We start from the raw sequence: 27,008 nt of genomic DNA on the forward strand, positions 1-27,008 counted from the left end.
TTCATTACTTGTGAGTGTTTTACGGTGGCGGCGTGTAAGGCCTGTGCACCAACCCCCTGTTTCACCGGAGGACACAACACTGTTTAGAGTCCCACGTTGGCACTAGGACGATAATCGGCCGCCCCTAACCTGGAGTACAGACACCGTTTGAGCTACTTCTAACATGGAGGACAGTCACTTAGGAACTCGCGTGGAGGTTAGGATAGAAGTGGCTGGATAAGAGGCTAAGGACCACGTGTGGGGTCTATTTTATTCTTGTAGGTGCACTTGGCACCGCTGGTACGCATTATCCAGCTGCTTACCACCTATGTATTTTTCACTAAATGTTCGGTCGAACTTTGGTGCCGAGCGGTAGAATTACTTACAAATACCACATCTACGACAGTAGCGGTGGCAAAGGCAAAGGTGAACGAAATATGCTTTTCGTCATAGAAAAACAGGTTAAGAGTGTCATGAGGTAGAAGCCCATCAGTAATCGATTTTACGTGTTGAGAATCTTCAGATTCTTCAATTACAATCAATGTATATTCACACACCGAGGAACGATAAACCCGACGACTTGGAGTAGGATCTCTATGAGCTCCTCAATGAAACATACAAAGAGTCTCAAAACCTGATATAAAGATTGTCATCGGGGATGCAAACGAACAAGCCAAACAGGAGCAGTTCTTCCGTCCTATTAGTGGTAGAAACAGCCTCCAGTAATGGAAATGGCTTGAGCTCGGTGAACTTCGCCGCAGCAAGACGTATGGAAATCTGTAGCACATACTTCTTACCAGTCAGCTCCAGGCCGAAGTGTCCCTTGCTGTTCGAAGAAGTCGTCTCCATTCAACTCGGTCCATGGCTGCAGCTCGCCAGCCATGTCGTCTGCGGAGGCCCCGCAGGTCGATCGAGTCACCTTGCTCGCTGCGCGCCCCGTCGCCTTGTTCCAGTCGGTTGTTATCAAGAATCATTTTCACCGAGTTGTCGTCCGACATCCTAACGACATGCCCAGCCCACCGTAGTCTCCCGATTTTCGCCGTTTGAACGATGAGTGGTTCTCCCAGCAGCTGATGCAACTCGTGGTTCATCCGCCTCCGTCATGATCCATCTTCCATCTGCACTCCACCACAGATGGTACGCAACACCTTTCGTTCGAAACCCCCAAGGGCGCGTTTGTCCTCCACGAGCATAGTCCAGGTTTCGTGGCCGTAGAGGACTACCGGTCTGATCAGTGTTTTGTAGATGGTTAACTTCGTGCGGCGGCGGATTTTATTCGAGCGGAGTGTCCTCCGGAGTCCAAAGTAGGCACGATTTCCTGCCATAAGGCGTCGACGAATTTCTCTGCTGGTGTCGTTGTCAGCAGTCACCAGTGAGCCCACCTCGATTTCATCACCGCTAATATGAATTCGTGGCGGGAGGTTGACACTGTCTTCTCTGGAACCTCTTCCTTTCATGTACTTGGTCTTCAATGCGTTTATGGCCAGTCCAATTCGTCCGGCTTCAGCCTTCAGTCTGATGTACGTCTCCGTCTTTTTTTCAAGGGTTCGTGCTACAATATCAATGTCATCGGCGAAGCCAAAGAGCTGAACAGACCTTCTAAAAATCGTGCCACTCGTGTCGATACCAGCTCTACGTATCACACCTTCCAAAGCGATGTTGAATAGCAAGCACGATAAACCATCACCTTGCCGTAACCCTCTTCGAGATTCGAAGGGACTCGAGAGTGTCCCCGAAACTCGAACTACGCACATCACCCGATCCATCGTCGACTTGACCAACCGTGTCAGTTTATCCGGAAAGCCGTAATCGTGCATAATCTGCAATAGCTGGTCTCGAACGCTTGTGTCGTATGCCGATTTAAAATCGATGAACAAGTGATGTGTGGGCACGTTATACTCACGGCACTTCTGTAGGACCTGGCGTACCGCGAATATTTGGTCCATGGTGGCGCGGGCACCCATAAATCCCGCTTGGTATTGCCCCACGAATTCCCTTGCGAACGGTGATAGTCGACGGCATAGAATTTGAGAGAGTACCTTGTAGGCGGCGTTCAGCAACGTGATTGCGCGGTAGTTGCAGCAATCCAACTTGTCGCCTTTTTTGTAGATGGGGCACACTGTACCCTTCATCCACTCCTCCGGTACTACCTCCTCCTCCCAAATCTTGGCAATAACCCAGTGTAGCGCCTTAGCCAGTGATTCACCACCGTGTTTTAACAGCTCGCTGGGGAGTTGGTCATCTCCAGCGGCCTTATTGTTTTTCAGCCGGCCGATCTCCTCTCTAACCTCCTGGAGGTCAGGGGCTGGGATTCTGTCATCATCTGCGCGTACACCGAGATCTACTACCACCCCGTCGTCGTCCTCTGCTACATCGCCATTAAGGTCCTCATTTAGTACTGCTTTCACCTGTCAATCACCTCACACTTGTTCGTGAGGAGGTTGCCGCCCAGGTCCCTGCACATGTCGGCTTGTGGCACATAGCCTTTGCGGGAACAGTTCAGCTTCTCGTAGAAGTTTCGTGTGTCATTCGCACGGTACAGTGCCTCCATCGCCTCGCGATCTCGATCTTCCTCCTGGCGCTTCTTCTTCCGTAAGACCGAGTTTTGCCTGTTCCGTGCGCGTCGGTAGCGCTCCACGTTCGCCCTCGTTTGGTGTTTCAGCATTCTCGCTCGTGCTGCATTCTTCTCTTCCACTAACTGTTTGCACTCGTCGTCAAACCAGTCGTTTCTCCTGTTCGGAGCCATAGTACCAAGCGCCGCTACAGCAGTACTACCTATGGCTGATCGATGGCCTCCAGCCATCTTCAAGAGAAGCTGCGCCAAGCTGCTCTTCCGTTGGTAATGCTGCTTCCAGCTGCTGCGCGTACTCCCGTACAACCTCGGCGTCCCGTAGTTGCCCGGTGTTTGGTCGCGGTAGGCGACTTTGACGCGTGTTTCGCACCGTCGAAAGTTTTGAGCGCATGCATACTGCAACAAGGTAATGGTCCGAATCAATATTCGCACTGCGGTAGGTGCGAACGTTGATGACGTCAGAGAAGAATTTATCATCGATTAGGACGTGGTCGATTTGGTTCTCCACTTGTAAGTCGGGTGAACTCCAGATGGCTTTGTGGATGTCTCTGCGGGGGAAGAAGGTACTTCTGACTACCATACCGCGGGAGGCTGCAAAGTTCACACATCGTTGGCCGTTATCATTTGATGCGGCGTGCAGGCTATTCGGCCCTATCACCGGTCGGTACATTGCCTCCCGTCCTATCTGAGCGTTCATATCACCGATGACGATCTTAACGTCCCGTTGCGGACAGCTATCATACACCTGCTCCAGCTGCGCATAGAACGCTTCTTTCTCATCGTAGGCTCTTCCTTCGTGTGGGCAGTGCACGTTGATGATGCTGTAGTTGAAGAACCGGCCCTTAATTCTCAACTTACACATCCTCGCACTGATCGGCTGCCACCCGATCACGCATTGGCGCATCCTACCCAGCACTATAAAGCCCGTTCCAAGCTCATTGGAGCTCAATCTGTAGCACATGTTTTGCACGAATATATATCCGAAGCTAGCAGATGATCTCGAGGTACGATGCTGACCTAACAAGCGAGTCGTCGTAGGTTCGAGTCTCGGTTTGGGAGAGACTGTTAGTGTCAGTAGGATCGTAGCGCTAGCCCCGCAATTGTCCTGTACACTAAACAGTCGGCTGCAAAGTCTGTGTATATAAAACAGAAGGGCAAGTTCCGAATCGGAATGTAGCACCCAAGGCTTTGCTTTTGCTTTGCTTTGCATATATCCGAAGCGCACATTGAAATACCCATATAGTTAAGCCAGCTTTCAGGTCGACCATGGTTGACGGATAGCTCAATGGTTCGATGCAGAATATTAAAAGGTGACGGTGGAGATTATACTGACACAAGAAACGCGAAAACTGCGAATTCATCGGCCTATCCTAATACTTTGGGTCAAAGACAAACTACCAGCAAACAGGTTCGACGGACTCATTAAATCAATCTATAAAAAGGGCCACCGACTCGATTGTAACAGTTTTCGAGGCATAACACTCCCCATTGCTCTGGACAAAATTCTCTCCTGCATCCTGATGCATAGACTGAGACCATTGCAGCAAGCCCTTGTTGGAGAGTACTGATCTACAACGGACCAAATGTCACCTTGCGTCAAATCATTTACAAGATCAGAGGGGCGAGTACTTGGAATTTTCTGGCGTTTTCATAGCGTATTCACAGTGTTCGTACAGACCAGTCAAGCAGGTGGATCGATAAACAGTTTGGGAATCGACCATTCGACCGTGTCCCGTGTGGTACAACCGTTTAAGGAAACCTAGACGACCCAGCGACTAGCTGTCAGCGGTAAAAAACCGATGACTGCCGACCCGGTGAAGGCAAGTCAGGCGAGGGATTACTTGAAACGCAACTCGAACCTTTTGATTCGGAAAGAGGCCGAGAAAGTCAATTTTTCCGTCTGATTCGTCCAGCAGACAACGAAGCGGATTCCTAACCGAACCGATAAACAGAATACGGTGACCGCACCGGGAAGTTGTACCACGACTGGTCGGTGCAGCAGAAATGCGTTGTAATGGTCGACGAGATGTACATTGAAGCGGGTGCCAAGCAGATCGGCTACCTGGAGTTTTTCGTCGGAAAGTCCCGTCCGAATGTTTTGGAGAAGTTCCGGAAGAAGAAGGTCGACCAGTTCGCCAAAAAGTACTCGATGTGGCAACAGATCTGTGGGTGCTGGAAATTAAGTATACCGTACATAACGAACAGTACCATCAACGGCCGAATAACAAGAGAAGTATGTCTTCAGAAGTGCCTGCTATCCTTTCTCCGGTCCCAAGAAGGAGACATTCTGTTTTGGCCGGATTTGGCATCGTGTCATTGCGCGGAACCGGTGAAGGAGTGGTACGAGATCAACGATGTTGCTTTTGTTCCGAAGGAGGCTCATTCACCAAATTCGCCAGTACTTCGCCAAATAGAAGGATTCTAGGCGGTTCTGAAGGACAAGCTTTGGAAAACAGGAAAGGTCTTCAAAAACGAGCAGAATTTGAATAAAGAGTGGATGAAAGTGTGTAAGAGAGATAGCGCAAGAGTTTCACGGAATTCCATGAGTAGCATTGAGTCTTAGGTCCGGAAATTTAGCCTAGGAGAGGAGATTGAATAAACCAACTTTGCAAAAACATACACACTTAGTTTCTTTTACCGAACTCAGCAAACTTTTTACTGAGTTTTTAATAGCTGAGTCATCAGTAATCTGTTCGTTAATTCATTTGCTTGACGAGCGTACGGTGTTTTTTCATTGTGGCTGAAACATCAAATAAAGAAGATAGCTCAGCAAAAATTTACAAAGCGTCCATCAAAAGTTGCTGCATGAGTCGGCATTTACAAAGCTGATGATTCGTCACAAATTTACAAGTGTTCCGCAAAATCAAAGATAACTAGAACAAGATACCTAACTTCCATATTTTTCATACATTTTGAACACGACCGATTTCCGACGGTTAGTTCTGCCATCTGATGACTTAAATTCTCATAAAATTGTCACTATGAGCAAAACCGATTTATCGTGCATAGTCCGTCATCGATCGTTGAGCTTTTCAAGATTGTATATGAAAAAGGTGTAGCAGTTTGGTCAGCTTGACGCTTAAGATAACATGCAGATTAATGATATTGTCATTTTTTGCACATGCTATTGTCATATATTTTGTACTTCAAAGTACAAAAGAAAAGTGTGAAATTGACTGTCAGAGTGGGGGTTTATATTGAGGGGTAATATTTATTTGCAGGTCCCATTCTACCAAAACTTAAAGTTTGATATGTCGCAAACCAGGTTTCAGAACCGTTGTGCATATAGTCAGGTTCACCGGGGCACCCGATTTTTGCTTTATCTACCTCGGCAAAAGCGTAAAACTTGCCGAAGAGCGTGCTCCTAGCGGTTATCAGGACGATTGATTCTTCCGGAGAGTTTCATGTTTGAGAACTAAACATTCGTACACGTTATTATCATTTTTCGGATGGCAGCACCGTAAAGTCGTCCACATGGATACTGAAAAAAATGTTTCATCTTTCAGCAGTCAAGTCTTGGCCTTGTCGTCAGTTGATTTTGACGTTAAGTATACAACATATTAACAGTGTATCAATTAGTCCGACTTTTGCTCACGCGCAGCGACAATCATGTCCGATGAATTCTGCAAGAGTCAGGTATCTTGTTCTAGTCATCTTTGGCAAAATGCAACATAAGCTTTTTCCCGGTTATAATAATATAGATAGATATGAATGTAACTATTCCTATAGCTGCTATTGCAACCGATGACTAATTTTATACAGGTATTTCGGATTGTTCAGACCATTATACTAATGTTTCATGCACATTCTACTAAAACTAGATACGTTTTATAGCATGGCGAATATAAACTTTTTGTTAAAGACTTCATGTAAATTGATCTACTGTGGTGGTAAATTTGAAAGCACGATACTGCTTTTAGAGTTTTTTGTCCCAATGGCTCGTAGAACATTTTAAATAACACAGCCACGAAACTTTTCTGAAAATCTCAAAATGGCAGACCTCTGATGTGCGATTCTGTTATGACAGATGCAGAAAAATTACCGAATAGTATAGTAAAATAAACAAAAGTTCAGTGAAACAATTAGAGATTACTCAGCAACATCTGGATAAGTTTAAAATTTACTGAACTATAAAAGAGTGCAAAAAATATTCTAGTTCACTGAAGAGGTCAGCAATGTTTTTTGCTGAACTCGTCAAGTGAGTTGTATTGAACAGTATTTCGGCAAAAAAGTTAACCGACATCAGTAATTTTTCAGAAAATTACAGAATGACCAGTAAAATTTCAAGTTTACTGAACGCGACCGCAATAAAAAATACCGAACAATCAAGGCGGAAATAAGTATGTAGCTTATTTTGTTGTGTCCTTTTGTGCTTCTTGTTTTTTTTTTTGAGAACGGTGTTTATATTTAAAAAAAATTGCTCTGTCGGCACTTACTGATTTGTTTTCGAGTATCCTTCGAAGGTTTTTCAGGTACCCTAAGTTGAAACCATCACCCAATAGCCTAACTTACATAGAGACGTAGTTCTACGCCAATAATATATTGCACATAAAAGATCTTTTTGTTTTAGCACCGCTCTCAATAGTTTCGTAGGGTGTCGTACACAAAAAATGTAACGCAAGGAAGTAGAGGGGGGGGGAGGGGTCTGAAGTTTGCGTTATTTATTGTTACATAGGGGAAGGGGTGTATTCGTACCTTTCACTAAAAAGAGGAAATTCAATCTAAATACTCTTAAGTTTGGAGGTTAGAAATTCCATTTAGTCAACCAGTTAAACACCTAAGAGTTATCCTTGATGCCAAGCTGAACTGAAATGCACATCTTGACTATGCAATCAACAAGGCGGTCAATGCATTATGACTGTACTCCATGTGACATGTGACAACGATATGAGCCGTGAAGTGAAACGACGAGTTGCAGCTGCGAACAGGGCTTTCTACGGACTGCGTAACCAGCCAAGGTCCCGTAGTTTGCAAACTCGCACAAAACTAGCGTTGTATAGGACGCTGATGCTCCCGGTGGCTCTTTACGGACATGAAGCATGGACGCTGAAGGAAGCTGATCGACGAGTGCTCGGAGTTTTTGAGTGTAAAGTTCTGCGATCGATTGGCGGTAAACTGGAAGATGGAGTGTGGCGCAGACGCATGAATCACGAGTTGTACCAGGTATACAAACATACTGATATAGTGAAGGTAATACAGCGGGGCAGGCTTCAGTGGGCTGGACATGTAGCCAGGATGCCTGACGAGAGAGCCGCCTAAACTATCTTCAGTAGAGAACCAGGAAGAGGCCGTCGACTCCGTGGTAGGCCTCGCACGCGGTGGATGTGCGCGGTGGAAGAAGATGCACGATCTGCTGGTGTACGAGGAGACTGGAGAACGGCTGCCCAAGACAGAAGAAGCTGGACATCTCTAATTAGTTCGGCCCTAGACCGGTTAACGGTCCGTTAGCCAACAAAGTAAAGTAAAGTAAAGTAGTATACGTTCAAAATTGACCTGCGCTTCGTTAGAAGGGTGGCCGAAAGTCAAAAAAGCCACCACTAGAACAAAGCTAGATAAAATTACTATAACAGGAACAATGAGTTGCACACCACCAAAAACTCTTGATGCATTTTTTCATCTGCTGCTGTTGTACGAATACGTGCAGCTAGAAGCCACACACAGGACACTGGATGGCACCTCAGGATAACTATGACATTCCCTACAAGGTATGCGAAACGTCAAGTACAGACTGCGAAGCCGGAGTTCCAAACATTCGTCCAAGTTCAACGATATTTTTCCCAGATGGCTCAAAAATAGGTGAAAAATCTGAAGCAGGAATCTTCGGCCCTGGAATTAATATTTCAGTAGTTATGGGACATTGTCCAACAGTGTTTCAAGCAGAGATTTTTGCTATCTTCGAATGTGCGAATGTTTGTCTGACTAGAAAATACAAACATGCAAATTGCACCATTTTCTCTGACAGTCAAGCAGCGTTGTAAGCATTGGATGCTGGTGAATGTACATCCAAGATTGTCTGGTAATGTATTCTCATATTGCGACACTTATGTCTAACAAACTCGGTTAATTCATACTGGGTTCCAGACTTTGTGACATTATGGGGAATGAAAAGGCAGACGAACTTGCAGAACGAGGATCTAACTCACAATTGATTAGCCCAAAACCTTTCTGTGAAATATCAAACTAGGGTAAGGAACGGCTTGAGCAGCAGCGCCTACTTTAATCATTCGAAGAAGACAGGCCTTAAACTCCTGCATTTCCATCAATATCGACAATTTCAATGATGGAAACGAAAACTTTGATTGTCTAGCTGTTTTACGAATATAAGAAATACCGTTTATCACAAAGAAATCTGCGAACACAGATCATTCGAAAGAAATCGACCTATATTGCAGCCACTCAGGAGCCACTTCGGGTGCTGGAAAAAACGCCTGCAAAACAGATGGAAACTGCTTAAAATAGGGTCGAGGTGATTGGAATAGTGTCCCTCGATTGGTAATTTTAATTGATTATTGTTGAAGTTTGCTAACTTAGAAAACAAATTCTGACTTAGAAAACAAATTCTGACAGAGAAAAAGATAGAGAACAGATTGATATACTTCCGTTTGAATTTCACCCAACACATTTCGAGTATTTCGACTCAATACACAGGCGGTTCCTAAAGCTGCTTAGAATATGTTCCCTACCCTATGTAGTAAACATGAAACTTAAATGTTGGGAAGATCTTTTTAAACGTTTGAAGAACATACGGAGACGTCAATATGAAAGATCTCGTGATTCTGCTTTGAAAGTTATTTTTAGAGATTTACAAATGAAAATCAAACATAGATTTACACTCTTGCGAAATGAAAAATTCATGAGACAAGTTGAACAACTAAAACTATATTCCAAACCTTTCTAAAGCTTCTAAAACCCATTCCAATCCTTAAAAATGGTGACCACATATTTCTTACGAATAAACAAAAACGCTCAAAAACTTGCTCAGCAGTTCGAGAGTGTTCATAATTTCAATTTTAACGAAGCAATGAAATAGGTATTACAAAAGTATGATTAGATCACCAGAGAAGAATTTCTTTCTCAAGAGGTAGGTACTGGAAACAAACTTGAATGAAATACGAACTATTATCGAGAACTTCAAAAACATGAAAGCACCAGGAGATGATGGGTTTTTGATATCCTCCTCAAAAGACTTCCTGAAAGCTCTTTAAATTTCTTGGTGAGAATTTTTAACAGATGCTTTGAATTAGCATATTTTCCCTCAAAATGTAAAAATGCCAAAGTCACTCCAATTTTAAAACCTGAAAAAATTCCAGCTGAAGCATCAAGTTATCGTCCAATTAGTTTACTCTCTTCTATAAGCAAACTTTTTGAAAGAATAATGATTTATGGAACTCCTTTTACCGATAATTACGGTACTCAAAAAAACCTGGTTTGATCTAAATGAAATTCCTAGCAAATAAGTGTTGATCAATTTTTCCTCGATGAATAAAGATCGGCTGAAGAAGCTCAAATCGATGCTGTAAAGTCGAATTATTCAACCGTGTTCGTTAAGACGTTTAAATATTTATTATGAAGTGTTAATGAATAAACAAGAAATTACTAAATCTTCGATAAGCACCCACTATAGCACCCACACACGTACTATACTGCCCATAATCGCATATCAGTCTCATCTGGAAAATTATCAAGTTGAGAAACCAGCACCTGAAGATAATTTTCTTGTTTTGGGTATTTCACCTTCTTGGGGTGGGCTGTTTTTTTTTCGACATAATGTAATGAAATAGACCTTCATCATAACTTTTTCATTGCAGAATTTCTTTTTTCGTGAAAATTGCAATGAAAAACAAGGAAGAGACTGATATACGATTATTTTCACCACAATAGATCTAAGTACTGGTCGCAGTGGTATAATATCCCCAACAAGGCAAGAATGCGATTAAAAGCGAGCTAAATAATTGCATACCAGTCTCACTTTCAATCGTTCTGTGTAGGAGTAGTCATATTTTTCTCAAGTAATCCGAATATGGCCACACGTTTAAGACCGTACACTGCTTCTATACTGCATGGAGAATGGCGTAGACGTCCACCCATTACTTACCCCGACTTTAAGGTCGTTTTTGAAAAAGCAAATATAAGATTGTGGTCTAGGATAGGCTGCTGGATAACAACTTAAAACGATTTCTTCTGAGTTCTCACAATTTGAACTTGAGTGAACATTTGAAGTAAGCAGATCATCCACAGAGAATTAACACCTAACAGAAAGCAGCATTGCTCAAGGCTATTATACCTCTGATTGACGATCCAATAACCTTTCGGGAACGAACTTTCAGAAAAAGTTGCAGTTTCAGTGTCTTCTCAAAATTAACTTTTGTGTGGAATTTATTTGAAATAACCTTGCATTCATTAATTATCTGATGATTTTTTTACAGTACAAAGCTCAAAAAACATCATCAAATATTTGTATGGATTGAACAGAAAAATATGTGCCATACACAGGAAAAAAATTGGTGGGACTGATAAGCGATTATTTTTAAGAGGGGACAATTGGTCCTCTCATTTTTTTCTGTTTTGTTTCTAATAAAACACACTTTTTTGTTTCCTTAATCGATAGTAAAGCAAGAAATATATGGACTCTTATGCGATTATAGGCAGTACAGCAATCCATACATACCAACGAATAAGAAATTTAATTCGGTGGCGTGCGCTCTTATAAGCGACTAATATTTGCCACCAACCGCTTTCTGCTGCTCCAGAAAGAACCGTCCGCTTCGCCGGTCAATAAACAAATGAGAAATTCAATTCGATGGCATGCGATTCTAAAAGCGACCAATATCCGCCACCACCAGCTTTCTGTTGCTTCAGAAAAAAAAAACCGTCCGCTTTGCCTGCCAATGCACGAATGAGAAATTCAATTCGATAGTGTGCGCTTTTGTGAGCGACCAATATGTGCCACCACCAGCTTTCTGCTGCTTCAGAAAAAAACCGTCCGCTTCACCGGCAAACGCAAGAATGAGAAATTCAATTCGATGGCGTGCGAATGATACCGGTACAGTTTTGGAATGAAAATGATGCGGAGAAATGTTCGAATGGTACCTTTTAAATCAAGGTTCCGTTAGTTATTTGGGAAAAGATAAAAGTTTAAAAGAATAGGGAATGGTAAGAGAAGTAAAACAACAACAACAACAAATTGTTTACAAAGTCAGATCGATTGTATTCGTTAGTGTCGGCTGTGCTTGGGAAGAGGAGCAGTGATTGGTTGCTCGGTATGATTTAGACAATCGATGTTATTTACCAACTTTTCAATAGTGTATCTCAAACAATAGGTTTTTTTTGTTACATAAATTTAAGCGTAGAAGAATTTCTGATCGGTTGATACCAAAACCTCGAAATTCTGAAAAGAAATGACCGATATATAAGCACTCAAAACTCGACCACTTTTCCCTGGTTGAATTACTAGATTTTCAAATTCAGGCGCCTAACTTCGACATAGACGTTAGTCCAACGTCAAAAAGGAGAATGGAGAGGGAGGGAGGGAGGGGGGGGGTCAGGAAGAGCTGGTACGGTTACGTAACTGTGATATTTTGTCAAAATTAAAAAATTCGGGAAGGCGCACTGTGGGATGAATTCAAAAAAGGCGGTATTTAGTTTTTGCGAAGAAACTGTTGGATTTTTGTCCTAAGTATTATCCCCCGGGCGGCTGTTCAGCGTTACATAACTGTAGAAAGTCATGTTAAATGTTACTTATTGTTATGAGGGGGGGTGGGCGGTAGAGGGGATCTAAAGCCCAGCGTTTTGTGGATTTTAAGCGTTAAGTAATTTGTGTACGACGCCTAGTTAAAAAGTGTCAATATAACTGGTACCTAATCTGTGATCAAAGATTAGATCTCAGGACCGGATCGTCATTTTGCAACAAAGTTCTCGCGATAAGCTCTAGTGTAAGTTACTACAATTTTGGAATTTAACCTCTCAACGAAAAACACACAGATTCTACGATATCGCAGAAGTAGATAGAAGAAAATATCTGTCTTCTGATTGAAAAGAGACTTCACTGGCGTTGATTTCTCACGGAGCTCTATGATGGTAGATCATAGTCTGTCCAGCGTACAACCTTTTTGGCTACCAAAAAGTGTTGTTCGCTTTTCCGAATGTAATTATTGCCTTGCAACTGGCCAAATTTAATTTTATTACCGTATTGTCCAGCATTTTGTGGTGGAAATAACTAAATTAAATGGAAAGCATACAAAGACAAGGCAATTTTGATTCCATTTAAATGATTGAATGAGAAACATTCTAGATGCGACATGATGCGCATTGTGCATAAGGTAATAAAATCGAAGGTCGCAAGTCGTTTTTTCGATTTTCAGCTGGAACAGTAATATTACAAGGCTGTATATAAATCAAAACAACGGTTATATCACATACTCACTGTGTCTACTATACGGCGAGGACTTTGTCGAGTTGATGGTGTTATTGTTATGGAAACTAGGGCCCATGTTGCCAGTAGTATGGTGTATATTGCCAGTTTGTCCAGCATGTGCTAAGTGAACCGGATTGTGTTGGAATGTGTACGATAACTGGAGGTTGATGTGTCTGGCGAATGGATTCAAATCGCCATCCCTAGGAACTATCAATAAAAATATTCATATGTCAGATAAAATTATTACATTTAAAAATGAAACAGCAAACGCTAACCTTGAACGTGCTTCTTCTGACGAGCACGCGAATTTTGGAACCACACCTGGGTAACTCGCTTACTGAGGCCAGTCACAGACGCAATTCGCTCGAGATCCTGTCCATCTGGATTACTGTCGATGTTGAAGTTTGCTTGCAAAATCTGCAACTGTTCTTCCGTGAAGGTGGTCCGAACTCGTTTTGTCTTGCTGTTCTTTTGGTAATCGTCAGCTTCAAATCCATCTGAAAGCGCAAAATTTAGTTCATGCCAAAGTACCAACCGACAACTTACTAACCATCACTAGAAGTTCCGCAGTCAAACATCTCCGCATAGTGCGTTTTGCAAAGCACCTTCTCATCGGCAAGGGCAAATTGTTCCCCAGTGGACAATTGGCGTCCACAGCTATCACAGGCAAAGCAGGCAAGGTGGAAGATCAGTTCTCGAGCTCGACGGACCCAATCAGAAGCAGCTATACTTTGATTGCATCGTGCACATTTTGCTCCATATGTTCTAAAAAGATTAGGAATATCCAAGCTTTTATTTAGGTTTTTGTTCTTGTTGACAAAACAAAAACGTGAACAAACTATTAGATCATATAATTAAAATAACAACGATTCGACAGCACCGCATATTCCACAAACGCGTCATGGCGATACATTCTTTACCATCGACCTTAATAATAAAACATTTCGCACAAAATTGCACTGGGGAGATTTTGACAAGTATTTTCGCATGTTGCGAAACAACTTAACCGGAATTTTAATTATTAGACAGAACACAAGCACGGACCCGCAACCCATTGAGTGCTGGATACCGCTGGCTTTTGCCTCTCAATGGTGTTGCTGATGCTGGAGGCCCGGGACCAGTGTAGATAAAACGAGAGAAAATAACAAATATCGACATATTTTATCACGCGCCAGAAGAACATTAACATGCAATGGGTATGTAACCTGCATTTCATACCATAATCGTGGGGAAACTCCGATGGCATTATGCGCAAACAAGCATAGAGATACTGGAGTAGCAGGGAGCTACAGTGAACAACCGCAACTGGGCAATGTGTTTTTATTTTGTATTGAAAATAACAATGCCACAGCTGCTAATACTGGGTTCGCCTGTCGCGTTGAGGATAGGTATTTAATGTACTCCAAAAATGTGTTTTTATCATTTTTATTAATCAGTATTAAATACGTAAAAAGAAAAATGTCAAAAATATTAACAGTATCAAAAAATTACCAAAAGTCATTATTATCAATAATCTGAAAAGAGGAAAAACCAAAAATTAAAAATTAGGTACTAGCATACCGCGCGCTGTCGAAACTAAACCTTTCACTGTAAATATTGAACACAGTCTTTGCAGCCAACTATTAACCTTTTTTTAATTACTTTTTGTTTTTAAATCCAATTTTTTACAATGCAGGAACTCTAACTTATTTCTAACTTATTTTATTAATTTTATATCAAAATTCAGACAATCGCCCGAACGTCATTTTATGTTAATTTTTTTATCTCTCATAATTGTTTAGAATCATCGAATTAAATAAAATGATTTTAAAATTTTAAGTCACTTCAGCTATTAGTCCAGATACATTTTTAAGAAGGAATGTGCAGTCGAATTAGCGCGAAGTTCTTCCTTTGGCTATGATGTGCACACAATAAACTTCCCATAAACTGATCAGTGCACATAGGAGTATTTAAGCCAAAAAGCTGGCCAAAAGTCCAAGTCGCTCTTTTTTGGTAGTAATTGGAGAGATTTATATCAAAAACGTGTTATTTTTGTATAATCAACACAAAAAATGTGACGTTCATTCAAAACGTTACCCAATATATAAAATATTACTTTAAATTCGCTTACTCCACTTTTGTAGTGTCTTTTTACACATGATATAAAACAAAGATTTAGAAATTTTCATATAAATCTTCATTCAATAAAATGGCAATGAAACAAAAAAGAGGAACCAGGAGGGAGATTTTTCTTTTCGTATATTTTCAGAAGGCTTTGACCTTTCTGTCAATGAATAAAGCTTCGACGGGACTTGCGCGGAAGGTTACTAAATCATATAATTAATTTCACAATATTATGAATTTTTCGCGGTCGACTTTCACAATCACTTATTTCGAAAACAATCCATGATTATTTTATGCATTCAACGTTTTAAATATTGCAAAACATTTTACTTATCTTGTAAATTATGTCCTGTGAGAGAGAAAAACTTTTTGACAAAATTTTTCAATTTTCTACGCCACCCGAGCAGTAGCACGTATTTTTTAAACTTACCAATTTACTGTGGAATAACTTTGAAATACATTATAACAGTTTGGTTTATGTAATAAGACACAAATGGGTTCTGTGATAGCATGAGGGTATGTGTCAACTGAAATCAAATAAAAAATGATGGAAATCGTGTATTTTTTATGTCGGACTTCCGGCCAACTTTTTGGGTCAAATACTCCTATGTGCAGTGGTCCCAGCAACTCATTGATCACATTGTGCACAGCGAGAGCAACCCCACTAAGCTGCAAACCGGTAGCACTCAGCAACAAAATGGAATAGCAATAAAATTCATTATCTTGCAAGACACTTCAGCAAGACTTTTGTTCTCACAGGTTTCTTTCTGCTATCTGGATAGGCGAAAAAGTGGCAAGACAGAGGAGCACTGAAATATTGAAGAAATTTAATTTTTCCACAACTCGGCACGCAGCCTTGTACTCTGTCACCGGGAAGCAATCCCCTGCGAGGTGCGCTGTTCGAAACAAGGAGCACTCGCGTGTAACATGAGCGGACAAATTATGCACATAATCTGGAGAATATCTCGAAATTTATCATTCCTTCGTCACCACCGGTCCGGCAGGAATCCTTGCGGGAGCGTAGCAGTACCTGGCTGTCTTATTGCTTTTCCACCAATCGTTCCCAGCTGCCAGTGTGGGTTATGTAGTAGGTACGGCAATAGGTCCAATGAAGATGTGACAGGCGAGATCAAGAGTAGATCATTATCGCGTGATCATCATGAGCATCGTACACGCTTGGTTTGCGGCTTAGCATTCATTGTAGGAGAAAATGATATGGTCATTCAAGTTTTCATGGTCTTGTGACTATGTTAACTTTTTGTTTCGTAATCATTATAAATGATCACGCCACCACTGCACGACTCGGAGGAGTTGTGGAAACTAAATTACTATTTAAAAAAAAGTTTGACACTTATATTCATCGTCACTGACACTTAGAATTATGTCCACTCTAATACCATTGTCTGCGAAGATACAATTTATATTGTTGGACTGTATCCAAATTATTTAGAAGATTTACTGCAAAAGTCTTGTCAAGAAATTGGAAAGAATAAATACTAATGATATCAAGCAATTGGAAAAAATAAATAAAAGCATGACGAACGTGAGGTATCTAAGTCATTTTGAAAAATGTTGAAATAGGAAGTCTTATATATTCTTTGAGACAGATTTTTATTTTGCATGGCGATTGTGTTGGATTTTAGGCTGAAAAAATACTTACTGTCATCCGAATCATAGCATGAGCTTTCTATTGCAATGAGACATGGCAGAAAACCAGCAGATAATTATGGATCATTCCATACCAAATAATAAGGTGAATGCAACGACAGCGTCTCTCTCCGAATCGCCCCAAAAGTAATGAAATGGCTTGTTTTAGAAATTAGGAAGTTTCTAAAGGACATTGAAATTTTTACAGTTGAAATCTAAAGCTGCGGTTTTCTCATAACAGCCCTATTTTTGCCTTTCTCCGAGAAAGGGATAGCAATCGTAAAGGTTCATTATTTCATAAAAAAATCAAGAAAAAAAAACGAGGTACCTCTCAAACCCTTAACTAATGAAATTAATGGAGATTGCGCTTGTGGTTTGAAAGTTACGAAGAAAAACCAGTTTAAAAACACATTTTAGCAGTATACTATATACTGCAATTTTATTGTATTTTTGTATGTGTGAATGTATGTTCGTATGTGTGAGTATTTATATTGGTATGCGTGTGCTCCTTTACGTGAAAGCATGAACGTTCGTATGAGTGTGTGAATGTATGCTTGTTCGTATATATATATATATATATATATATATATATATATATATATATATATATATATATATATATATATATATATATATATATATATATATATATATATATATATATATATATATATATATATATATATATATATATATATATATATATATATATATATATATATATATATATATATATATATATATATATATATATATGTGTGTGTTCGTGCGTGTGTGTGAAAGTTCAAGTGTATGTGAGTGACTCTGGCGTTCGTATGTTTGTGTATGAAGTATCTTACTTATTTCAACCAATGGTAGGCACCACCAACAAAAAATTTAGCATCGCTAATCGCTAATCCGTTAACTGAAAAATTAATCTCGATAAAGGCTAAACTCACATTGGCGGAACTTTCACTTATCGATAATTGCTGACTCATTATTGTGTAAATTACACTTTTCGAAAAAAATGGAAAAAAGTGCATTCCAAAAGCTCAAACCAAAAAAAAAATTAAGATCATAGCTATTCAACCATTCCTATGAATTTTGGTGCCTCTAACCATTACCAAAACGCATCAACTTACGTGAAAGTGTCGTATAAAAATTGCTCGCCGGGTTTGTCGCTTTAGAGTAGTGAGGGGCAAAAGTACGCACTTAATTGTTTTTGCAACAGAACTATTGCAAACAATTATCATAAAACTCGGTTTTGTTTCCAAGCGGTGCATGAACCTTTCGCCTTCAAAATGTATTACCAGAGTTCTTGAATTTAGTTTGTAGCATGAGAGTTCCACTTTTTAGAAAAAATACTCAGATGCGAACTTTTAAAAAAAAGTTCGCACTGTATGAACAGTGTATTTATTACACTATGCTAAAAAAAGTTAATTGTTTTTCGCTGGTTTCGCACTGATTCTTTTTGGCTGCGTTAGAGCGGTGCCCCGAAATAATTTTCTTACTTCCGGAAATTCGGTTTTCTGGGATATGTTTGGGTGTTTTGGTGATATATCCCAAAAATGGACCTTCCAGAAGAGATTCCACTGGGGCTTCTAGAGGCCATAGAAACAAATAAATAAAATTTATTTTCGGAACCGGGGTGATACATAGAGACCCGAAAACGACTCCAGATGCCATATTAGATTCCAAAACACCGACTTCCGGTTTCCGAAAAACAACCAAAAATGGTTGAATACCACCCAATACTGGTATTTTCGGAATCGAATTGATACTCTGAGATCAAAAATCAACTTCAGACGTTATTTTTGAATTAAAGATGGTGACTTCCGGTTTGCGGTAAACAGAAAAATTGACCAAATACCACCCCATATGAGTTATTTCGGAATCGAATTTATGCCAAGAGACCTGAAAACGATCCCAGACGCCATCTTGAATTTCAATATGGTGACTTCCGGTTTTCGGAACACAACCTAAAATGGCCGAATACCAATATGAGTATTTCGGGGATCGGGATGATGCGCAGACACCAGAAATAAACTCCAAAGTCAGCATCTTGGGATCCAGACGGCGTCTGGGGTCATTTAATGGTCTAAGAGCATCATCCGGATTCCGAAAATACTCATATTACCTAGTATTTGATCACATTTTGTTGTTTTCCAGAAACCGGAAGTCACCTTTTGGAATCAAAAATGGTGTCTGGGGTCGTTATCCAGTCTCTGGACATCATCTCGATTACGGAAATACACATATTGGAGGGTATTCGACCATCTTAAGTTACTTTCTAGAAACCGGAAGTCGCCATCTTGAAAATCAAAATGGCGTCTGGGCCATTTTCCGATCTGTGGACATCATCCCAGTTGCGAAAATAAATATAAGATGGTATTTGGCCTTTTATTCTCCATTGTTTCTTTGGCTTCTAGAAGCCCCTACACCCAACACAAACGGGACACATTTTATTACCTTGGTGCAACTTTTTATGACTTATTGTGTATTAGACCACGCATTATACACAAAAAGTAATAACCAAAGAGTTCTCCATTTGTTTCTGTATTGGTGTGATGCTTTAGTGTTAGTGAGATAGTTTTCTTTGTTAGCTGTAAGAATTTTTTGTTAGCTTTAAGAATCTTGAACAATAAATAAATAAACAGAGATGAATCTTACCCGTCAACCTCAAAATTTGATGTCTAATTAGAAATACCACTGTTTCGTTCCCCTGTGTTTAGTTGAAATGAAAATATGCAATACCGTGAGCCCAGAGTTGCGAATGTTGTTCGGGATGGGCACGAGTTTTGTATCTTCAAACACACTCATTGCGTGTTATAGATAGCTTGCATAAAGGCAAATGTTTGTGTTTTTCTCTGACGCAGTTTACAAATCGCGATGTGATTCCAAGACGCATTTCAAGTCTTTGAAATCATCAACGTTCGCATACGGTATGATGGGAAAAAATGCTGCTTGGCAACTCTTGTCATATTATTTCTTTATTCCGTACCAGGGTACGGTAATGACAAGGTATTCTGGACTCGAAGTTTTTTGATACACGATTCACACATACACTCTCAACTATGACGTGTTAGCTTTGATAGAGTGCAGTAATTGCATAGCAGTTGAGAACAACAGTATTTTTCTGCTGGTAAATATGTAGATTTGTGAGATAATGTTTCTATTTTCAGATTATTCCATGACTCTATGTGTGGTACCGGATTGCCGGAGCGTTCGGTCATCGAAATCCAAGCTCGAATCTCCCTCGAATTCTGTAAACCTATCCCACAAATTATCTTTCCACCGATTCCCGAGAGATGCGGCCATTCGGAAGAAATGGCTCCGATTTTTTGGACAGGACCTAAGCACCAACACGAATAATATGTACATTTGCTCGCTTCATTTTAGTCCGGATTGTTTCATGTATATCGACGGCTTGGAAGTACAATATCGTCGAAAATTGATTCCCACAGGTAAATTTAAATGGAGCTCAGAACCAGTACTCACAATAGTTTATTTTGAGCTGTCCCTTCTATCAGAAAGGCCGGAAATAAGAGGCCCTCGAGACAGCATAAGCGGAAAGCCTTGATTGACATCAAACAACAGCTGAATCATAACAAAAAACCTAAATTAATCCACCTAGCGGTCAGACCCAGCCTTTCTCATTCAAGCTTTTATTTGTAAAAATAGATTTACATGAACGCTTTAATTCAATAAATATATATTCACTCTTTAGGTTCTAAAATATTGATGTTGTAATCTATACATATAAAAATGCAGTCCGGTCTGTCTGTCTGTCTGTCTGATCCATATAAGTTCGAAAACTACCGAACCGATCGACGTGAAAATTTGTATGGGGGGGTTTTTGGTGCCGATAAAGGTTCCTATGATAGTTTGAGACCCCACACTCTTTTGGAAGAGAGGGGTCCCATACAAATGAAACATGAATTTCTGCACAACTCAAGAACAAACCAAGCAAATGAAACCGAATTTGGCATGTGGATATTTTAAGGAGTAACTAATATGTCCATAATAGTTGGACGCACCTCCCCTTTTCTGGAAGGGAAGGGTTCCATAAAATGAAACATAAATTTCTGCACATCTCGATAACTAATCAACTAAATGGAACTAAATTTGGCAGATGAATGTTTTTAATGGTAGGAAATATGTCCATAATGTTTTGACACTTTTTCTTCTTTTGGAAGGGAGGGGTTCCATACAAATAAAACATAAATTTTTGCACATCTCGAGAACTAATCAACAAAATGGAATCAAAATTGGCATGTTAATGTTTTAAGGGGTAACAAATATATCCATAATGGTTCGATATCCCTCTCTCTTCCATAAGGGAAGGGTCTCATACAAATGAAACACAAATTTCGCACAGCTCAAGAACCAATCAAAAAAATACATCCAAATTTGGTATTTGAATGTTTTAAGAGGTAACACATATGTCCGTGATGGTTCGACGCCCCTCATTCTTCTGTAAGCACATGTTTTTGCACAAATTTCTGCACATATCACGAACTAATCAACTAAATGGAACCATATTTGGCTGGTGAATGTTTTAGTGGTAACAAATATGTTACATAATAAACCTCAGGCAACATTTTGGATTAAGATGGCAACTTCCGATTTCTGGAAAACAGCCAAAAATGGCAGATTTCCCCCCATATAATAATAATATTCGGATCGAGAATGATACACAGGACCTAAAATCGACCACAGATACCATTTTGAATTCTAAGATGGCGACTTTCGATTTCTGAAAAACAGCTAAATGACCAAGTACACCCCATTATGAGTGTTTCTTTAACCAGTATGACGTTCAAAATCCAGAAATTGTCTCCAAATGCCCATTATGAAATCCAAAATGGCGACTTCCGGTTTCGGAAAACAGTGGCAAACGACCAAATACCGCCCAATATGGGTATTTCCGGAATCGCAATGATACTTCCGGTTTCTGGAAAACAGCCTGAAATTGACGATTCCCATTAAATATGAGTAACTTCGGAACCAGAAAGAAGCACAGAAGCTGAAAATTGATCACAGACATAATCATGAATTTCAAGATGGTGACTTCCGGTGTCTGGCAAACAGCCGGAAATGACCAAATACCATTCAATATGAATGTTTTCGGAATCAGAATTACGCCCAGATGACAGAAAGTGACCAAATACCACCCAATATGAGTATCTCCGGAGCCAGAATGTTGCAAGAAGCTAACAATTGACCTCAGACACCGTTTTGAATGGCTTAATAGCAACTTCTAGGAAACAGTCGAAAATGACCGAATAATAGTCAAAATGGATATTTGGAGATGATGCATAGAAACCAAACATTGACCCTGGACACCATTTTGAATTTAAAGACGACCACTTTAAGCTTCTGAAAAACAACCAAAATAACTAAATACCTCCCAATATGGGTATTTCCGGTGTCAGATTGATACCAGTAAACCTGCTGAAAATGATCGAATACCACCCAATATGAATGTATTAAGAATTAAGGCGATGTTCAGAAGCCAGTCGAGGATGTTGTCATTTAGATAAAACCAATCATTTCAAACGATTTGTTATTTGACTTTGATCATATCCTATGGCCGATTCGTCGTGCATTTGCAGACCTTAAACACATCGCAAGGAATCAATAAATTTGGAACGTTCAAATAGTTCGATACCCATTTAATTTATGCTGAGGCCACATATATCGATCAAAGCAGGTTTCAATGGTCTTTGAATTTCCTTTCTTTCCATTACTTTTGAGCAACATATCAAATTGTTATGAAGTTTGTTATTTGTAAATTTGAGAGATGACTCGTTCGTATGACACTAGTTATGTTCAAATAAGCCATGTAATCTTTGAGATAATAGACTGTCGTTGTTTTATTAACAATTATTATTAACAATTTAATACATAACGGTTGCTTAAGTTCGATAATAATCAAATGAAATGTAAACGTATAGGGCAGCCAAACTTTGAAACCACGTGTTCAATCATAATTCATCAGTTAACCCTTAACTAGCCCGCTCATCTGATAATAATATTGATCAAGTCGGTCGTGTAGGTTCTGAGATAATGAAGTTGATGATTTTCACATTTCGGTACATTACAGACGAAGTTACAGTTCGATTACAGTAAAATTCAATAGGCTGTTATGAGGCAGCTAAACTTATTAATTGACACTAATTTTGTGGAAATCGGGTCAGCCATCTCTGAGAAAAGTGAGTGAGTCCAGTAGTCTTCGGAATATGTTACTTTTCATAGCTGGATTTCACATTTTTAAACATAACAGGCAAAGTAATAGTCCGATTGCAAAACAAATCAATAGGGTCTTATGGGGCAACTAGAACTTCCATTTGACACTGATTTTATGAAAATCGGTCTAGCCATCTCTGAGAAACATGAGTGAGATTAAACAGTCTTCAGAACACGTTTCTTTTCCTAACTTTTGAACCACTAGTTCAATCTTTATAAAATTTTAAGGTTGAGGGTTTTCCAGGTAGCCCGTTCCAATTTGTTCAAATCGGTTGTGTAGTTTTTGAGATAATGATGTTTCATGATTTTTACATTTTGATACATAACCTCTAAACTAAAAATCCGATTACAATGAAACTCGATAGGGTCTTATGGGACAACAGAACCTTTCATTTGCAATTAATTTCATGAAAATCGGTCCAGCCATCTCTGAGAAAAGTGAGTGAGAATAAAAATCTGCACATACACACACACACATACACACACACACACACACACACATACACACACACATACAGAAAATGCTCAGCTCGTCGAGCTGAGTCGAGTGATATATGCCATTCGGCCCTTTGGAGCACTTTTATACTTTCGGTTTTGCAAGTGATTGCTATACCTTTCTAGAAGAAAGGCAAAAACGTATCTGCTGCTGAACAGTTCCATTTTTCTATTGGGACGCAGCTTAACTATTCGGATAAAGGTGTTAACGAAGAACCTAGTGACACAGTCGTTTCTGATAGCTTTTTGATTCAAGTGCTACGACAGGAGGCATCGGAGAACCATCGAGAGCTTCGGGAAGCTAAAAAACGAATCACCGAACTCGAAATAGCCAACAAAGATTTACAGCTAGTCAATAAACAGCAAACATTGCTTGAATCCAAGGCCATTCTATCAAAACGATACACAAAAAACCAAATCGACATCATGCTTGATCAAAAAAAGAAAGTCAAGCAATGGTCTGCCGAGGAATTAGCGATAGGATTTACCCTCAACTATTTGAGTAAGCCTGCACTCAAGTTTATTAGCCAGACATGCTATTTTCCCTTATCATAAGCAAAATGTCTACATGATTATGCCGCTAAAATCAATATGCGGAGAGGCTTCTTCTCTGAAATTATCCAGATTCTCAAAGCATATGCAGAAACGCTGTAAGAAAGGGACCGGATATGTGCAATAATTTACGACGAGGTGCAAGTATCGGAAGCGTATGAAAAAAAAAGCCTTGGTGCTACATTCCGATTCGGAACTTAACCTTCTGTTTCACTATACACAGACTTCGCAGCCAACCGTTAAGTGTACAGGACAATTGCGGGGCTAGCGCTACGATCCTACTGACACCAACAGTCTCTCCCGAGTCGAGACTCGAACCTACGACGACCGGCTTGTTAGGCTAGCATCGTACCTCGAGACCAGATGGGGAGCTTTTAACTGTTACCGGCAGTCAACGTCAAAAGGTGGCTTTTGCAGCTAAAGTTTTTTCCAGAAAGTGTGCCATCGCCCTACAACGAAAAGTTGGAACACAATTTGCAAAAGAGCTAGCAGAATTTATTTTGACAGTCAACGACTACTTTGGTGTTTTCAACAGTCTAAATTTGAATGAATCAGTAATACTTAAAAAACCATACGGAACGAACCTAGAAATTCAAAATGCTGCTCTTGATAAAATGTTTCACGTTATGGCAACTACAGTACCGATAGGGAAACAAAGCATACAGGTAGGTGCAGCTTCGCAAACCGAGTAAAACGTTCCGTAAAGTCGAAGCTCGTCCTAAAATATCCGACATAAAACGATTTTTATTTTTCTAATAATAATTCCTCTTTTTTTTAGGTGTTTCAGAGAGCGATTATGATGTCCATTATATCCTTGAAAGCATTGTTTGAGGACATGCAAGAATTTTATGGCACTGGATTCATTATGACAGCAAAGCTAAACCAGGATGCACTCGAGGGATTATTTGCACTGATTCGCATTCGTGGTGGGGCAAATGACCATCCCACGCCATTGAATGCTTTACATCGTTCACGAGTAATTATGCTTGGGAAGAATCTCACCTCAATATCCTTAGGGCAGAATTCGATGGATCGGTGTGACGAAAAATTTGTCATTATAGAGGTACTTCGTAACCTTGGAAAAGACTCTAAACCTCAACACGGCATAGCGCGGCAAACATCAATGCATAGTGCCGATATTGATGATCTACTTGAGCAAAGTTCTAAAGAAGACTTGTATTTTGAAACCGAAACAGACGGATTTGAGTACCTCATAGGGGCTATGGTCCGGAAATATAAGGAAGAGTTTCCTTATTTAGGAAACTTCACTTACGTTCTTCCAGAAACCGAGTCTCTATTGGATCACGATTACGCCTTTCCTGAATCCTACGTTCAACATCTGTCGCTTGGTGGATTGACTAAGCCCTCCGGTTTATGGATGGAAGAAGCTAAGGCTTTAGAATCTTGCTTCAAAAAGTTCCATGGCGCAGCCATCTCAGAGCGCTCAAATGCTTGTAGGGATTTAGGCGAATGCCTAAAGCAAAAATATCCCGAAATTCCAGTCAAACTTATTCAACATTATTTACGACACCGAACTTACATCAAACGGGGGCCTAGTGTGGTTGGTAACGTCTCCGCCAACCACGCTTGACGCCTTGGTTCGAATCCCACCGCCGACATAGGTGTCGATGGTTGTGAGGTGGCGTGATCCACTCACAACCAACCCAACTGGTCTAGATTCAATCCTAGTCGACACCGGGAGATTTTCTGAGGCGAAAAATCTCTGGGATCACGCCTTCCATCGCATGAGGAAGTAAAACCGTTGGCGCCGGTCCGTTAATAAATGGGTCGTGAGTTGGGGTCCTGGGTGTGGAGTCGCCTCCCTGGGCGTCGGTGATTGGCCACAACAGTGGCGGAACTAGACCGACGGAAAATAAGCGAGAATAAAAAAAAACTTACATCCGAATCAATATGTTAAATAGACACCTCAAAGAAAAAAAATCCCTTAAAGCAAGCGTAAAACGATTGGCAAAACCAGCTGCATTTCCACTTTCCAGCAAACAAAAGAAAATGAAGAAATTTTTGCTGTAATTATTCGTGAAACTGTTTATTTGATCAAAAGATAATCTCTCCCACCCAATACAAGTCAGCACCGCTTCGAATAATTGGTTTCAAATAAATACTTCACCATATTCCTAAAAAATGTGTTACCGAGACTTTGATAAAATTTACCAAAACTCATCCAGACACCCTAATTGACTTTAAATTTTAATTGAAAAGAAAGCCAAGATAGAATGTCTTTACACTACAATGAACATATACGAACATTAAGCCAAAATAGAACGAAAATAAATCAATTTAGACATATTTTGTATACGACTCCATACTAGTTGCAAAGCTAACACGTCACATTCGCACTACATACTAATGCACTGGGCAGTCCAGAATACCTTGTCATTAACGTACCCTGATTCCGTACAACAACTAATACACGCACACCGGATGAATTGGAGATAGAAGGAACGGCTTGAATTGCGATGACGGTTTGTCTTAGTGAGTTAATGTACAGCTCTAAGTAGTGCTGTACATTAACCTGCGGCAGGCAGAGTCGCCCTCGTAGCGTATGTACAACATATGCGACGGTGTTGTTTCTTGACTGGAGATGGAAAGGGAGAATTTTTCGACAGAGAAAATTTTGCATGTGGTTGAAACGTCCATTATTATGTCGAATTCGTTTTTACGGCAGGACTATCCCGTCCCGGACTACGCTTTGCAGCTGAAAAAAAAAAACACTTGCCGAGCAGTTGCAATGGTGTGCGTAATACCAGAGGCAGCTGTCACTTTTGTTTTGGTCATTATCGCCATTGTCTTTTATCGCGTTTGTGCTACTGTACGAAAAGTTTGCCAATTTACTGAAAAATTACAAATAACAAAATAAAATAAATAAAATTCAACCTGATGTTCGACACGCGAAGAACGATAATCAAAGCAAACCGATTTTGACACATTTTTTTTTATTTTGACACATACATGTGAATGTGTTGGTGCCATTCAAAACTGCACTCTGTTTCTTGCGCG

The 27,008-nt window shown here is 40.2% G+C and overlaps 1 protein-coding gene across 1 annotated transcript in view; it reads right to left on the reverse strand.

Annotated features, from left to right (window-relative positions):
- Positions 1-27,008, reverse strand: part of LOC129725176 (LIM/homeobox protein Awh-like) — an 86,247-nt gene that overhangs the window by 6,098 nt on the left and 53,141 nt on the right. The window contains exons 3-5 of the mRNA XM_055680689.1: positions 13,516-13,730; positions 13,241-13,462; positions 12,975-13,172 (exon numbers count right to left, since the gene is read on the reverse strand). Coding sequence (XP_055536664.1) covers positions 12,975-13,172; positions 13,241-13,462; positions 13,516-13,730 — 635 coding nt within the window. The remainder of the gene's footprint in view (positions 1-12,974; positions 13,173-13,240; positions 13,463-13,515; positions 13,731-27,008) is intronic.

The sequence above is a fragment of the Wyeomyia smithii genome, chromosome 2 (assembly GCF_029784165.1).
Source record: "Wyeomyia smithii strain HCP4-BCI-WySm-NY-G18 chromosome 2, ASM2978416v1, whole genome shotgun sequence".
NCBI lineage: Eukaryota > Metazoa > Arthropoda > Insecta > Diptera > Culicidae > Wyeomyia > Wyeomyia smithii.